Source organism: Aspergillus pseudodeflectus (assembly GCF_044049435.1).
Source record: "Aspergillus pseudodeflectus strain CBS 756.74 chromosome Unknown BJX68scaffold_70, whole genome shotgun sequence".
In the NCBI taxonomy this organism is placed as follows: Eukaryota; Fungi; Ascomycota; class Eurotiomycetes; order Eurotiales; family Aspergillaceae; genus Aspergillus; species Aspergillus pseudodeflectus.
In genome coordinates this window covers 94,789-109,328 of record NW_027263846.1, presented here as the reverse complement: position 1 = coordinate 109,328, position 14,540 = coordinate 94,789, and the positions used below count along the sequence as shown (strand labels likewise).

Sequence of the window (14,540 nt, the reverse complement as noted above, 5' to 3'; positions counted from 1 at the left end):
CTACAAAAAGCGCCGAAGATGGAATATTTTGAGAAGAGAGTATCACCAATCTGGAACAAAACACAATGCTTCTCTCCTTCCTCCTGACGGCCGGGCTAGCCCGCGCCTACACCGTCACCAATGTCGAACTATTCATGTTCAAGAATATTGACCCGATCGTCTTCCCTGGGCAGTATGTCAGCCATATGCATAGCTTCTTTGGGTCTGATGCCGTGAACATCAATACTTCCACTTCTGCCGAGCTGCGCGAGGGATGCTCGACCGCGCGTAATCCGAATGATTTCTCTGTATACTGTACATCCCCCTTCCCCTATAGCCTGGGTTACCGAACGTCTCTAACCTTAAAGGAAACAGGGGTCCCCACCCTCTTCCACGTCAACGCCTCCGCCCCGCCAAACAAAACTCACACCCCGATAACCCCGTACCGCTTCAGCGCCTACTACGAGCTCCTCAACGAAGCCGAGATCCCCTTCCCGGAGAACTTCCAGGTCGTCGCGGGCAACGCCTCCGCAACCTCCTCATCAGACCTGAACCCCGACAACGGGATAACCTGGTTCTGCGAAGGCGACGACGCCGAAGAAAACAAAGAGAAAGCAGCCTTTCCAACGAAAACATGCTCAACACACCTACAAACCCTCCTCCTCTTCCCCGACTGCGCGAACCCGGAGACTTTCGAAACGGCGTACTCGAAGAACCCAAGGTCGTTCCCGGGTTATAACGAAAATCGCTGCCCTGAGGGCATGTATCGGATCCCGAGACTGCGGTTCTCGATTCGGTATGATCTCAGGGACATCCTGCCGGATGGATGGGAGGGTGCACCGCCGCCGCTGGAACTCGCGTGTGGAAACGAGTTTTGTAGTCATGGGGACTTTATTAATGGGTGGCTGCCAGAGGCTGCGAAGTATATGCTGGAGGATCCGACCAAGGCAGAGTATTTCCAGATCAAGGGGCCGCTTGGGGACGGGGATCAGGGGACCGCTTGTACAAGGGCCGCGGGGGATAGTGATCCACAGCATGGGACGAGCGATTATGCGGAGAGTTTGCGTATGATGGCAGGCAGGAGTACGAGTACGAGTAATGCGACGCCCGCGGCCAAGTTTAAGAGGGGTCATCAACATGGGCCTGCACACCGGGGATATTAGATGATTGATGGATGTTACCGCGATCGATTCGACTCTCCGAGCCCCTCGCTCGGGTGACCTAACTAGAATTTAGAGGCCGATACTATTTATAATACGTTGCATTCCCATCACCCGCAGCCAGCCTCGCCTTCAGCCCCCGCGTAGGATATCCTCCAAAACGACTCCAAAACCTCCTCCCCACCTAATCGGACTAGCAACGGCCCAAACATCCATATTTAGATACCCATCCAAATTATGCGCCGCAATGGCAAGAAGCGCCAGCGGAATCGCATACAGGTTCGCCAACAGCAGAATGAACCGGAACGCCTCCGTGCCAGCCACGACGACTGCCTCTTGCACCGCGATCATAACCTGGATGCCAATCCCAGGGACAGAGAAGAGAGCGGTCACGTCACCGGAGGAAATTATGCCTTCGATGGTCTCGAATAGGACCGGGAGCGAGGACGCTGGGAGGCCCGCTTCGATGGCTGCGTCTGTTACGAGGGGTTCGAGCTTTGAGGTGAAGCGAGGTGTGAACTGGGTTGTTAGCTCTCGGTCTGTTTGGAGCGCACGGGGTCAAATGATGATACACTTACAATTGCAAAAAGGATCGCGTCTAGTACATAAAGGGCGTTAGCATCCCGATGTGTGAGGCGGCGAGAACAATAGATCGACTTACTCAAGACGCTATAGTTCAGATTCCTGAACGCAACTATTATCCCCGCTACGAGCCCCATGTCTTGTTTTTCCGCTGCCATCGGAGCAGAGACATGGCTGATGACCATGGCATATCCTTGACCAAAACCGACGAGGGAGGCGAATGCGAGCAGCTCAGTCTTTCGCTCCAAGTTGATAGACGCCTGCGCAGAAAGGAAGACCATAGCTAATGTCACGCTCGCGGCGAGATGCCATTTGACGGACACTGGCTTGATCAAGAGGATAGTTGCTAGTATGAAGCCTCCTGCTAGACCGGCGAAGTAGGATGTCTAGGCTTTATTAGTACATCTTGGGCAGCACCGTCTCATCCAGATGTGTCAAGTGCGTACCTGATTCCAAGCTCCCTTCATGCCAGTTTCCCCAATGATAATCTGAAGGACAAGCTCCACCGTCGAGGGCATAAAGTAGAGAATGAGCGAGCTGCCACTGGCGATAGTGATCTGAACCATTGCACGGATATTGAGGAATAACCTTCCATGTCCGCTCCGCGGATTTGCACCTTGAATTCCGGCTATCGACGTGTCAGTGAGCGAGCAATATTTCGGGAAATAGCGATCGGTTGATATACCATGGACTATGAGAACTAGCCCGCTGACCGTAATGAGTGTTATGACTCCAGCAGATCTCCATGCTATAGACCGGTCAGACGGGTCCTGAGAGGAGTTCATGCCATGTGGCTCACCAAACACCGTGTCACCCCAGAGCAAGCCGTACGTAGCGAGTGCGGTCGCAAAAGCAAATACGACGGTCCTCAACCTCTCCTTTTTATCAAGGCGGTGTTCCGGAGGGCTGGACTCCTGGATTTGCGCAGACGTCGGCGGACGGTAGCAGCCAAGCAGCAATATTGTCGCCGCAGTCGAGAATATACCGTTGATCGAATAGCACCAGCGCCATCCTTCATCCGTGTTCAGCACGAGGGCTTGAACTATGTAGCGGGTTAGTATCAATTGGCCATGGGTAGTAATATTATACCTATAGCCGGAGCCATAGCCAACAACGGGGCCAAAAGACTCATCGATAAGCCCACGATCGCGAAGCGGTACCGCATGGGAACAAGCTCTGGGACTGCTAAGAAGGGACCCATGAATTGGATTCCAGTACCGATTCCAATGAGTGCGCTCTGCAACATGTCAGCTCCGAATAACCGCAAGTCTCACCCCACACCCTTACCAGGCCAGTTATGGTCGCGGCATCATCGGCTCGTCCACAAGAGAGGAAGCCAATGAACGAAAGCAGGTTTCCCCCGATGAATATCCACCGCCGACCAGTGAAGTCGGAGATTCGACCGAATAGTATCGCGCTAGCAGACTGGCAGAACATGAGGGTTGGGAATGCCCAGAGAAAGGTGGTGTCGGCGCCTGTGCAAAAGTCAGTATACCACATGGTCACCGGAATCTTGCACGTGTGCCAACCCAGGGTCTGGGGGATAATTGTGCCCAACATATTCCATGACGGGAATGATCCCAGAAGAGCGGCGTAGAATCCGAACGATGTTCCCTTGACGGAGAAAGTATTTGGTTAGGACGAGATGAGGTAAGGGAGAGGCCAAGACTTACGACTAGAGTCCCCGCAAGTGACCAGGTCGCGAGCGATCTTAAAGGCGGGTCGCCCTCTTCGCCAACGCAGTCGATGTGCTGGGCTTGGGCTTTAGGTTTAACCTTTTCGGCGACGGCCACGTCTTTGACTTCGGTTTCCGACATACCGCGAAGAGAGCCCAGCTAGTTTCAGATAGATTCACTAAAGCGAGTGGCGCATCACGGCCTATTTCACAACGGCTGCTTCATGGTCTTTAATATACAGATAGCTGGCGCTCGCACGGCCATCTTTCACATACGAGCAATAACATACCTAGATCTAGACCCGCCCACGTGGATGGAAGAATCTGGGGAAAGCGGGGAACGAGCGGGGTTTTTTGAGAGCTGTGCTCAAACACGAGGGTGTCAAGCTACCCTGCACATGGACTAGCCATACAGATCGATGGAATGCTGAAAAAGGCGTTCTTGATGGGTGCGCAGGATTGGGCTGCAGGATTGCCATGCCCTCGGTCCGCGTTAACGAAGCTTCAAGCTGGTCATGCCGATGCGCCACTGCGGAGTTGGTACACGAGCATAATCTCATGCTTTGTCCATAAACGAAGTTATCCATCTAGGGCGCGTGACTGTGTATACCGATGGGTACTTCCGAGGATTTATGCTGACGCCGCAGCGCTGACCACAGTGGTCGATTGATGGCCGAAAGCGAGTTCGACGGCGACTGCAGAGGGCCTGGTTCCGTTTGTGCCCCAGAACCGGCTCTCTAAGTGTCCTGCTGCTATCCCTTGAAGCAGCCAGTTCCTGTGCCTAACGTGAGGGTTCGCCGCCTTGGTAGTATTATGGTTGTGATGCCCAAATATAGCTCCCATTCTGCCTATGGTCGGTGGCTTCGAGCACTAGTCCCGTGCCCAGTTCAATGCCCACCACCTCTCATCGAGACTGTCCATAAATTAGCCGGCTCATACGTACAAAGTTGGATAACTTGCCGGAGTGGCGGCTAGGGTACCAAGCTGTAGCTACGGAGCGGCCAAGAGGTGGCTTCAAACTGGTCCATGCGGGAAACGGCATACTATTGGGGTTATGAAGATGAGGCTAGCGCAGGCAGCGCACAGCACCATCGAGCAAGGAACGATGGCCGCTCAATTTCGAAAGAACGACTCGTCGTTCGCACCTGCCGTCCGAGTTTAGCCGGTGCGCATGACGGAAGCGGCAGGAGCGATGGGGAACGCTGAACCGGACAGCTGCACTCAGCCAAGCCAGTCGCAAGATATACAGGAGGCCAATCGAACATACTAGTACATCGGAAATGCCACCATAGGCACACTCAAAGCAATGCCGCGGCACAGAGATGCCGTTCATGCGAAACCGGCATTGCTGCGTCTTCATCCCCTCAAGCTGACGCCGGAGCCTTTCAGCTGCCACCGGTAGAGTGAGATCTTGAATTCCGGTTTGTCGTAAGCCTGATAGTCGGGATAGGGAGCTGAACTCCGTTACCTATCTTTCTATCGGTACATGAAAAGCCTTCTCCGATATAGAGTAGTCGGGGTAAAAATTCCGACTCTCCGCGACGTACGCCTTTTCGAGCTGCAGGTGATGGTTGAAGTTGGCCAGTGAGAGGCTATCGCGGAGCAAACGTAGGATATATGAGCTTTACTCCGACATCAATATGTGCCTTGAGCGCTTAACTCCGTCTCATGGATTTCCATTCGTCAATACTTCGCATGGGCAGCAGTCAGATCGGGGGTTTTAATCCCGATATGTCCGTGTCCTAAAAAGACTAAAGTATCGAGGCCTCTGCCACGGATATCGTTTCTTCGGACATCTACTAGATCTTAGTGCATCGTCTATGGCAATATGGCCGTTCGGCTTGCAAAAGACCAACCTGCGGGCTTCACAAACCGCATCGAGCGCGTTGCGATCGTTGGCGTAGGTCCATCCACCCGGTAACAGCAACTGAAAGGACTAACAGTCCCAGGCTGGCGGCTCAATCGGCAAACACCTCACAGCCGCCCTTGTCAAAACCGGCAAGCACACGATAACAGCCATCACTCGACCGGACAGTACAAACCAAATCCCAGACGGTGTCCACATCGAGCGCGTCGATTACGCCGCCGACGACGATACCGCCCTCATCGAGGTCCTCCGCGGCCAACAAGCCCTGATAATAACAATGAACGTCTTCGCTCCCCCGGACACAATCATAAAGCTCATACGCGCAGCAGCCAAGGCGGGCGTCCCCTACATTCTACCGAACTGGTACGGGCACGACGCGGCGAATGACGCGCTGTGCGAGGATAGCATGCTCGCTCCAAACCGGGACCGCGTCATCGCTGAGATCAAGGAGCTTGGCGTGAGCGCATACTTGTTCCTGGTTTGTGGCTTCTGGTACGAGTTTAGTCTCGGTGGCGGACCGGATCGGTACGGGTTTGATTTCGCAAAGAGGACGTTTATGCTCTTTGATGAGGGGGATGTACCCATCAACACGACAACGTGGCCGCAGTGTGGACGGGCAGTTGCGGGGTTGCTCTCGTTGAAGGAGTTACCGGAGGATGAGAGCGATGAGGAGCCCACCCTCGCTCGGTTCGCGAACTGCTGTGTGTATGTTTCAAGTTTCCGGCTCACGCAGAAGGACATGTTTGAGAGTGTGAAGAGAGTGACCGGCACCCAGAATGAAGATTGGACGATCACCAAGGGCTCGGTGAAAGAGAGGTTTAGGGAGGGTCAGGAAGGTCTGCGGGTGCATAATTGGAAGGTGTTTACGAAAATGCTCTACAGCCGGATGTTCTTCGCGAATGGAGATGGGGATTACGCGTCTCGACGAGGTCTGGATAATGGGGTGCTCGGGCTGCCCGTTGAGGATCTGGATGAGGCGACGAGGGAGGGCATCCGCATGGGTGAGGCTGGCGAGGTGCCGTTTTCTCATTGAGTCGTTGGCAGCTGCGTCGATGGTTTCCATTGAGAAGTTCAACCTAGCAGCATGGTTAAATAGTGACAAAGTCTTCCTATAAGCTACCCACGCCTGCGCCAGGTCAGTCGCGTGAATGGGAATCTGGGTTCAAACTCCCCAACCCTTTGTTGACCATCGCGAGCCCAAATCGAAGCGCCCACCACGTCTCTCCATCAGGCTGCCCGAGCAGGAAACCCCAGTGCACAAGAGCAAGGAGGGCAAGGTCATCCTTCTCCCGTAAACTCTTCACAAACTGCCTATCGACAATCGCAAGCCGGGTCAGGACCGATCCGGGATTCTGATGGCCACGGTACCGTTGGCAGCACATCCGAAGGTGGGGGATGGTAGCCTCCATGATTTGGAATTCCCTGGTCATGGAGACTGTTCTTCTGCTGCTGGTGGTTTACATCGTGTAACCGGCGGAAAGCCTCGTTGTCCTCTGCGTCGAGGGCTGTGCTGGGTCCAGCCCAGTAATCTTTCTTGGAACGTCCTCTGCAGCGCCTGGCCAAACATCTTGGTGATCTCCGCCGTGCCCTGCACTAGTTCAGACAGGACGAAGATGGTTTCCAGCCGCCTCGCGGTATCACCAGCTACCATGACCGGCTACCGTGTTTGCTACTCGGGATAAAGACGTTAGCTCCGGAACAGCGATACCGTGGATAATGGTGAAAACAGAGTATGCAAAGACGGCGTCACAGTTTTCTGGTGAGATGGCCTCAATCACGCGCTGGAACGGCTCGAGGGATCTTGTTTGGAACCCCACTAGCATGTCAATGTAAACCCCCGCTTCCTCGGGTGTCTTGGTCGTGGTCGTGTGCAGAGCCACCACTGATAAAACGCCGTCGAGGAGGAGTGGGAAGTGCAGGGCTCGTTGGGGGATGGTCCCTTGCCAGGGGGCGCTGTCGGCTGGACTTCAGCTGATACTCTTGTAGGTTTCAGTGGAATATTTGTGCATTAACTCTAGTAAGAGCGTGTTGGCGGCATCGGACCGGCAGACTTTTTGGGTCTACCAGTTCCCGATCGCCCGCCGGTTTTTGCGATTGTGGCGTCGGAGACCGTGGAGGTGGTTGAGGAGAGATCGAAGCCCCGCCTGTGGTGGATGCATTGTCGGGGTAGACGCACTGGACCCTGTGGAAGGTGCAGACAGATGATGTTAGACATACTGCTTTCACCACCGGGGTGTGAAGAATTTGGAGGAGATAATCTCTGCCCAAGGGATACATACTCTTACTCGACGTTTCTTACACTGCAGAGACCCCAAGGGGGACTTGGGTTCATAATGGTGGCATATGTGCGGGCAAAGCAAATAATGCAGTTGTAGACTAGATAAACAGAAGAACTAGAGGATCTCCATGGGACTCTTGAAAAAGATCCAAAAACAAGTCTAAGGTTCCAAAACCCCCTTCAGCATCGTCTGCTCCGGGAACTCAGGCTCAACAAACCGAATCGCCTCCCTCGTCTGCCGAAAGTGCACTGTCCCATCACGAAACAGCTCGGCAAAAGTGCCCGGCTCGATATCCTTGCCATCATAATGGTCCCAAAGAACCCCCGGGGCCGGTTTCTTGATGAGATTCTTCGAATGGGTACTCTTCTGCATGCTGCACTGAGATAGGAAGTCCCAGACAAGTCGGTGCGCCTTCTTGTACTCTTCCGAGTTGGGGTCTGCGTCTCTGCGTGTAGCAAGAAGATCATACGGGTCTTGACCGACGAAGCCAATCTCCTTCTCGAACCCCCAGTTCTCGGAGAGAACGTCTGTCCACAGGATATTGTTCCGCGCGTAGTTGATCCGCTGAAGCCGTCGCGGGAATCCTCGAGCAAGGTGAGTCGAGCCCAAGCTATGACCTGCGTGATTTAATCCAGCACACGGGGCGGCTGGACGTCCCAGTCCCAGTTATACCCCATTTCGGCGAGTGCGGAGTAGTCGAGGAGGTTCATCGCGAACTCGAATAGCGGGCTGTGGCACATTCCCTCGTGGTCTGTGTTGGCGGAGCCACTGGTTGTCGGGCGGCTTTGTCACACGTGCAGGACTAGTTGATGCCAGCGGGTAATGAAAGGATCAGCCTTGCGGCTGGCAACAAAGTGGCTGGCCATATTTGTCCACACATCAGTGGCACGCAGATCTGGAATGGCGAGGATGGATCGTCGAGTTTGGACCTGCAGAGTCGGTCGAGGGAGCGCCTTAAGATGATGCTCACATCCATAAACACGCCTCCATGCAGAATCAGCGCAGCACAGCGCACGAAGTCGGCGCTATGTTGGCCTGAGTAGGGGTCATCCATGATACCGTCTACCATGGCCTTGTGCAAGAGCTCCGGAGTGAGGTAATTCAGCACATGATTAGGAGAACCAGGACCAACTCGAGAAGGCGAATCGACAATGATGGGCCACAAACTCGGTGCCAGTCAATGACATTTCGTTGACACCACCCAGGCATAGCATTGAATCCTCTATCCCAAAAAGCTCAGATGTTTTTCTCCGACGTCACGGGCCTTTTGCAGGTGGTAAGGGCCTGGACGATCTCTTCATTGGCTCCGGGGTCGAGGCTTCCCGCCAGTTCCAACTGGTCCTGGAACTCAGGCGGGATTTTGAAGTCAGTAGGGGGAGAGATTATTATGAAGAACGCGAAAGGTATCAATCTATGTGAGGAAAATTGTAGAAGAAGAGAGCAATGCCGCTTCTATATATATATTGTATCTCTCCGCTGCGCCGCTTCGCGTAAGCCAAATGGGTCATCTGCAGCGCGGCTGCAAATCCACGACAAGGTAGCTAGTCAACCAGATTTTGTCCCGTCTGTGGACGAGCGGCAGTGTACCATTTAGCCCTGGCCCGCAGCTGCCAGAAGAATCCCTAAACAAATGATCCGCTTGAATGGATGGTGGACAGAATACGTTGTACGTTGTATCTATAGTTACTCATCGAATTGCGGCCCCCACCGCCACTATTACAGCACCGTGGGTTGAATCACCGAACGCCTGCAGAGCAGTGGTAGGAGAAAGACACACATCCGGTAGCGTGGTCGGACTTTCTTCATGGGGAGTTGCTTTGCAACTGCCGGGCAATTAGGACCGTTAACTCGGTTAGCGGTCAGGAAGGGCACCCTGAATCGAAACGGCCATCTGGGTGGAGTTCTAAGCGGTGAAGATAGAAGCCTCAGGTCCAGCAGCCACAGCTTCACAGATGATAAATATGGTCTAAGAGCCTGAGGTCGGTGACCCTCATCGCAAGGTCATGCCCGATGGATCGGACAAGCTCCACTGACGAGGTCAGCCTTGGACCCTAACGGTTCGGATTGTCAGCCGCTTTACCTAATGCTTCCACGATCTACTAGTCCATGGCTGCTAACGTTGCATGCCGCGTTTAGCGGCTGACTTGACCAGTGCAAATGGGCGAAATTGTACTCCACTTTCACGATGGTGGGGCTTTTGGTCCGGAGTTAGGGGCCAGACACGGCGGACAGGAGTATCGGCATCACTCGCGAGCTCGCTGACAGCTAAACGGTCAGCAACCACCCCGATATTGCCATCTTCTATAGTAGATAAATACCTGCCAAGTATGTATTCATCCTGAATTCCCATCCTTAATCACAACATCTTTATCTCTCGCTATCAACCTTGACTCTACAACCGTCACCCATCCACACGATGACGACACGCTACGCCGACGTCCACAAGAACCCTCAGGGCCCTGGAGATGCCCGACCAACAGCCCTTCAAGTGATCCGTGATGAGGGCTTAGAAAATCAACTGAGTGGAAAATCCGTTCTGATTACTGGCGCCTCCTCGGGGATTGGGGTTGAGACTGCCAAAGCTCTCTTTGCCACCGGCGCAACCCTCTACCTCACGGCGCGGAATCTTGATAAGGCAAAAGTTGTCCTTGGAGAAATTGCGAATTCGCCTCGTGCGCATCTTCTAGAGTTGGACCTGGAGTCTCTGTCCAGCGTTCGTGCTTGCGCCCAGAAACTCTTGTCCATGACCAAAACGCTCAACATCTTGATTGCCAACGCTGGTGTCATGGCTACACCCGAAGGACGAACAAAAGACAACTTCGAAACTCAGTTCGGCGTCAACTATCTCGCGCATTTCCTCCTGTTCAATCTCCTCCGCCCTGCCCTTCTAGCCGCCGCAACACCAGAGTCGAATTCCCGCGTGGTATTCCTCTCCTCGATCGCGCATCGGTATTCAGAGGTGGTCTTCGACAACATCAATCTCGTTGGGGAGTATGAAAAGTGGAAGGCCTATGGACAGAGCAAGTGCGCAATGCTCTGGGCCGCAAACGAGGTCGACCGCCGGTACGCCTCGCAGGGTATCCGGGCCTTTAGCGTCCAGCCGGGGGGTGTGCAGAGCGGACTGCTGCAGTTCATGTCCGAAGAGGAGCAGACTGCAATCCTTGAGGATCCTATACTGGCTCCAAATATGAAGAGTGCTGAGCAGGGTGCTGCCACTTCGACGTGGGCCGCTGTTTCGAAGTCGCTAGACGGGATGGGTGGGATATACCTTGAGAATGTGCAAATCTCTAAACCGTGGGTTGAGGCTGAAGGAAATTGGGCACCGGGGTACGCGCCACATGCGTACAGTCCCGAAGGGGAGCGGAGGCTGTTTGATTTGTCCCTGAACTTGGTGGGTGAGAAGGATTAGTGATGATTTGGGACGGACTGGCAAATGCTTGCTATGAAGGCATGTAGTATTACTTCGCAGGATTCCATAGAAATCTACTTTGGTACGAAATAATGTCATATGAACGAGCCGTTAATCGAGATGCCGCGACAACCCTACCAAGGCCACGGATGACGGATTCGTTGTAGGCAGTGGCTCGATATTCTGCCATGCTCATTTTCGTCTTTTCGACATCTCCTTGAGGATGGGAACGAGTGGGATCTGAAGCAGGCGGACTGGGTGAGAAACGGTCAAATTTGAACCAGTGAACAACCTAATCCACGCCCACAGTCAATATGAACTGTTCGAGACCATCTCGAACACTAGGGATGTTAGTGGCAGTGGTGGAGTCGATTCACCGCTAGCTTGTCAGAACCTTGCGATCCTACAGGCGCGCTGACAAGACAAGTTCGCACCGTACTAACCACTTAAACTCTGTCAGCACGAGCCCTGGCGTTGCTTTGATCGAGGTTTACTCACGAAAAAGACGATATATGTTGTATGCTGACGGCTAAGGGATATTCGAATATCCGATATGACTGAAACTTGGAGGGCCTGTGCACGAGGGATACACGGATCCAGACACACAGTCAAAGCTCACCATGGACAATCCCCGCCTACGCTACCTGCTAGATGAACTCTCATCCGAACCCGACCCAGCCATGCTAAACGCGCACCCGCACCAGCCCGCACCGGGCCTCTCCAAAAAGGAACACGCCCTCCTCCGTACATGCATAATCGTCTGCTGGATCCTAGCATACCTCCTCGACGACCGCGTCCCCTGGTCTGAAGAAACCCTCGAGGAGCTCGTCGGACAGCTCGGCGAAGCGAGCAGCAAGACGAACCGCGCAACCTGGGTCAAACATAACCCCGAAGCGAACGGGTTCGTTGCCGTCATGGGATCGGCCATGGTGGACGATGTTAATCGGCGAGCGTATTTCCTTTCAAGGGAGAGTTGCATTGCGTCGTCGATGCGGGATACCAGGCCCTCAAGGTATGTCGCCGCTTGGTACTGCTATCGCTGGTTGAAGAGGAGGTGGCTGGCGAGGAGGGCGGGGCTCGGCCTGGGGGTCTCATTGCAAGCAGATATTGGTTGCCTGGACTATCTACGCACAATGATTGAAGCTGGTTTTTCTGGAGTCTCTGGAGTTGATCAAGTATACTTTTGAGGGGCGTCGGCGACGTCAATATGTATCTGCGTTAATATGAGTCTTAATCAACAATTTTCCCTATCCCACCTTAGCTTCCTCGGCTCAGCCCAAGCGTCAAGCATGACTCAGGGCTCTCCCTGGTAAATTCCATAAACAAACTCCGTCGCTGGGCCATCCAGCCAACTACAGCCAATAACGCAACGCAGCTAAGCCAATTTATAAGGCTTCGCATATCCTACCCCACCTTCAGCACCTCATCCAAGCAATCAAGGACGAGCATATGTCCCGGCGCATGCGCCATAACTGTTCCCTGAAGCCTAGCCCTCACAACAGCCTCCTGCGGAGTTACGCCACACCCCCAAAAGAGAGGAACCACGTCCCTAGATGCACCCGCCCCGCCGTCCTGCGGTCCGAGTTCTTTCCCATCCAGTCCAAGCGGCCGATCACCCCACTCGGGCTTCATTATATCCGCAATTCCAAGCGTCACGACGGACTCCCATCCCCACGCAATCGGCTCACCATGCGTAAACGCGTACGGAGAGGTAATGGCGCGGACACGCTCGACATCGTCCTCTTGGTATAGACGCATCGAAACAACGTACGTTCCACCAGTGAACACGCCGGCAGGGTTAAGAGGGAGTGTGGTGCGGTACATGGGGACGTTGCGGCCCCCGACGATGTGCCCCGGTGCTAGACCTGCGTCGCAGAGGGCGGCCTCGAAGGAGAAGGAACAGCCGATTAGAAATGCGACGTGGTCGTCATCGCGCCAGGTTGCGCGGAGGTCTGGGTGTCGTGCGCTTTCATCAATTTTCCCATCGCGGTAGACGAGGTAGCGCGGGATGTCGCGGCGGAGGTCGAGGTCATTGCCGGGATGAATGAGTGTGGTTGATGTGATATTGGGGATGCAGGATTTCATCGCGTTCCACAAACCAGGCTTGGTGGATTCTGCGAGAAGCGGACAGGGGACTGGGTTGCGCTGGCAGAGCGAGCGGAAGTCGGCGGCATACTTGGAAGGGAGGACGATGAGGTTTGCTTGGATGTAGCCTGGGGCGAGACCGGCTGTTGGGCCGGTGTGTGTGCTTGCCCGCGCGGCTTGACGGACTTCCTGGCCGGTAGCAAAAGTGGACTTGGTCAGAGTCATTGTGCCTCGAATCTGAACGATCAAGTCAGGAGTCTACTCTGCTCAACCGGTAGTGTGCCCTTATGTAGATACTGGGATTTGTGGCTATCAGCAGAGCCGCAAGTCGGCCGACACGGCAATCTAGGAGTTGCCTAGCTGATGGAATCTAACTGGCAGGCATTTTCGGTCGATGGCTATCAACCGGTCAAGAGGCCGAAAGAATACGAGGGGAACATGGCGATTTATTGGGGCCAAGAAAAGCCACAGTGTGCTTGCAAGGCAGGAAGAAGCGGGTGGCTCGCCGAGGCGATGGGATAGTATTGAGGTCTTTGCATAATACATTGGAAACAGCTCGCAAACTACCATGTGGATCTGCGAAACCTGCCACGATATTCCCACACGGGCATCACTTATTTAGGGATAGATATGTTTCTTGTCCAATGTACTCAGGACAGTGTCCAGGAGGTCTGGGATCTGGTTTACGCTCGACGTGAAGGGGATTTCTTTTAGTATACAAAGTAGAGGGCCAGGAGTGTTATCAAAATTCTATTCAAGCCAATCCGTGTTGCACGCGATGTCAATACCTTGTCTTCCTCAACAGGTGAAGACGTAGGCGCTCCTGTTGTAGAAGGAGACTCCGAGGCTCCAATCACCGCCGAGGGGGACTCAAAGCCCGTCTCCGTAGCTGTAGTCGCAATCAGTGCAGTAGAAGTCCTTCCATCCCCGCCCGCCGTCGCCAAAGTCTCCTGCTCAACAGCAGAAGGCTGCTCCGCAATCCGATACCAAGTCGTCCGAAACGGATGGTCCGACTCCCAATGTGGCCCCAACGCAGTACTATCTACCTGGAACGTCCAATACGACGTCCAGTCATCAAAGACCGGCGTGGACGGGTAACTCGACGGCGCGGGCTCATCCACAAGCGTATTCATCCAGCCGTAACAATCCCTCGGAATCTCGTCACTGGACTCCTCAATCCGCCCGCCGTCCGACCAGCAGAGCATCAGGTCCGACATGCCATCCGGGTTGTCAAAGTTCGCACCGCCGAACTTCCAGTCGGGATGCACTTGGCAGACAAGGCCGCAGGAGACGGGGTAGGCTGGGTGCGAGGGGTCTGTGGGGCCCGTGACGTTGTAGACTTCGCCCCAGCAGCAGGCGCGGAAGCGCTCGGCGCCGGCGTTGTTGATGGGCGGCGTGACGACCACGTAGCCGGGGAGGTTATCTGGGACGACTTGGATGTCGTTGGCGCGCCCATCGCAGGGTAGGGAGTACCAGGATTCTTGCATTGCGGTCATGGTGGTTA

The 14,540-nt window shown here is 54.4% G+C and overlaps 9 protein-coding genes across 9 annotated transcripts; 4 read left to right on the top strand and 5 right to left on the bottom strand.

Moving 5' to 3' along the window:
* Positions 1-65: 65 nt before the first annotated feature.
* On the top strand, positions 66-1,142 carry BJX68DRAFT_271934 (DUF1996 domain-containing protein; the record flags this gene model as incomplete). The annotated part of the gene is made up of 1 exon (XM_071047078.1): positions 66-1,142. One exon carries the CDS (start codon positions 66-68, stop codon positions 1,140-1,142), a length of 1,077 nt encoding a protein of 358 aa, XP_070893773.1.
* A 129-nt stretch (positions 1,143-1,271) lies between these two features.
* Positions 1,272-3,538, bottom strand: BJX68DRAFT_271933 (fungal trichothecene efflux pump; the record flags this gene model as incomplete). The annotated part of the gene is made up of 10 exons (XM_071047077.1): positions 1,272-1,658; positions 1,718-1,737; positions 1,801-2,107; positions 2,168-2,349; positions 2,407-2,469; positions 2,521-2,763; positions 2,811-2,958; positions 3,009-3,196; positions 3,251-3,335; positions 3,395-3,538. 10 exons carry the CDS (start codon positions 3,536-3,538, stop codon positions 1,272-1,274), a joined length of 1,767 nt encoding a protein of 588 aa, XP_070893772.1.
* A 1,686-nt stretch (positions 3,539-5,224) lies between these two features.
* Positions 5,225-6,296, top strand: BJX68DRAFT_271932 (aromatic alcohol reductase; the record flags this gene model as incomplete). The annotated part of the gene is made up of 2 exons (XM_071047076.1): positions 5,225-5,296; positions 5,346-6,296. 2 exons carry the CDS (start codon positions 5,225-5,227, stop codon positions 6,294-6,296), a joined length of 1,023 nt encoding a protein of 340 aa, XP_070893771.1.
* A 103-nt stretch (positions 6,297-6,399) lies between these two features.
* Positions 6,400-7,272, bottom strand: BJX68DRAFT_258712 (uncharacterized protein; the record flags this gene model as incomplete). Its single annotated transcript, XM_071043578.1, has 5 exons — positions 6,400-6,666; positions 6,725-6,773; positions 6,805-6,891; positions 6,950-7,202; positions 7,242-7,272. 5 exons carry the CDS (start codon positions 7,270-7,272, stop codon positions 6,400-6,402), a joined length of 687 nt encoding a protein of 228 aa, XP_070893770.1.
* A 429-nt stretch (positions 7,273-7,701) lies between these two features.
* BJX68DRAFT_258711 (uncharacterized protein) lies at positions 7,702-9,348 on the bottom strand (the record flags this gene model as incomplete). Its single annotated transcript, XM_071043577.1, has 7 exons — positions 7,702-8,106; positions 8,181-8,285; positions 8,337-8,385; positions 8,421-8,626; positions 8,671-8,764; positions 8,798-8,953; positions 9,320-9,348. 7 exons carry the CDS (start codon positions 9,346-9,348, stop codon positions 7,702-7,704), a joined length of 1,044 nt encoding a protein of 347 aa, XP_070893769.1.
* A 610-nt stretch (positions 9,349-9,958) lies between these two features.
* On the top strand, positions 9,959-10,951 carry BJX68DRAFT_271930 (putative short-chain dehydrogenase/reductase; the record flags this gene model as incomplete). Its single annotated transcript, XM_071047075.1, has 1 exon — positions 9,959-10,951. One exon carries the CDS (start codon positions 9,959-9,961, stop codon positions 10,949-10,951), a length of 993 nt encoding a protein of 330 aa, XP_070893768.1.
* Positions 10,952-11,571: 620 nt separating this feature from the next.
* Positions 11,572-12,138, top strand: BJX68DRAFT_271929 (uncharacterized protein; the record flags this gene model as incomplete). Its single annotated transcript, XM_071047074.1, has 1 exon — positions 11,572-12,138. The coding sequence occupies one exon, from the start codon at positions 11,572-11,574 to the stop codon at positions 12,136-12,138; it is 567 nt and encodes a 188-aa protein (XP_070893767.1).
* A 185-nt stretch (positions 12,139-12,323) lies between these two features.
* On the bottom strand, positions 12,324-13,267 carry BJX68DRAFT_279309 (DUF1445 domain protein). The gene has a single exon (XM_071048709.1). The coding sequence runs from the start codon at positions 13,259-13,261 to the stop codon at positions 12,356-12,358; it is 906 nt and encodes a 301-aa protein (XP_070893766.1). The 5' UTR covers positions 13,262-13,267; the 3' UTR covers positions 12,324-12,355.
* Positions 13,268-13,746: 479 nt separating this feature from the next.
* Positions 13,747-14,532, bottom strand: BJX68DRAFT_271927 (uncharacterized protein; the record flags this gene model as incomplete). Its single annotated transcript, XM_071047073.1, has 1 exon — positions 13,747-14,532. One exon carries the CDS (start codon positions 14,530-14,532, stop codon positions 13,747-13,749), a length of 786 nt encoding a protein of 261 aa, XP_070893765.1.
* Between the last annotated feature and the right edge of the window lie 8 nt (positions 14,533-14,540).

Bases quoted from the DNA above. Each gene is read 5' to 3' on its own strand.
- BJX68DRAFT_279309 (XM_071048709.1), bottom strand. From the start codon at position 13,261: ATGACTCTGACCAAGTCCACTTTTGCTACCGGCCAGGAAGTCCGTCAA.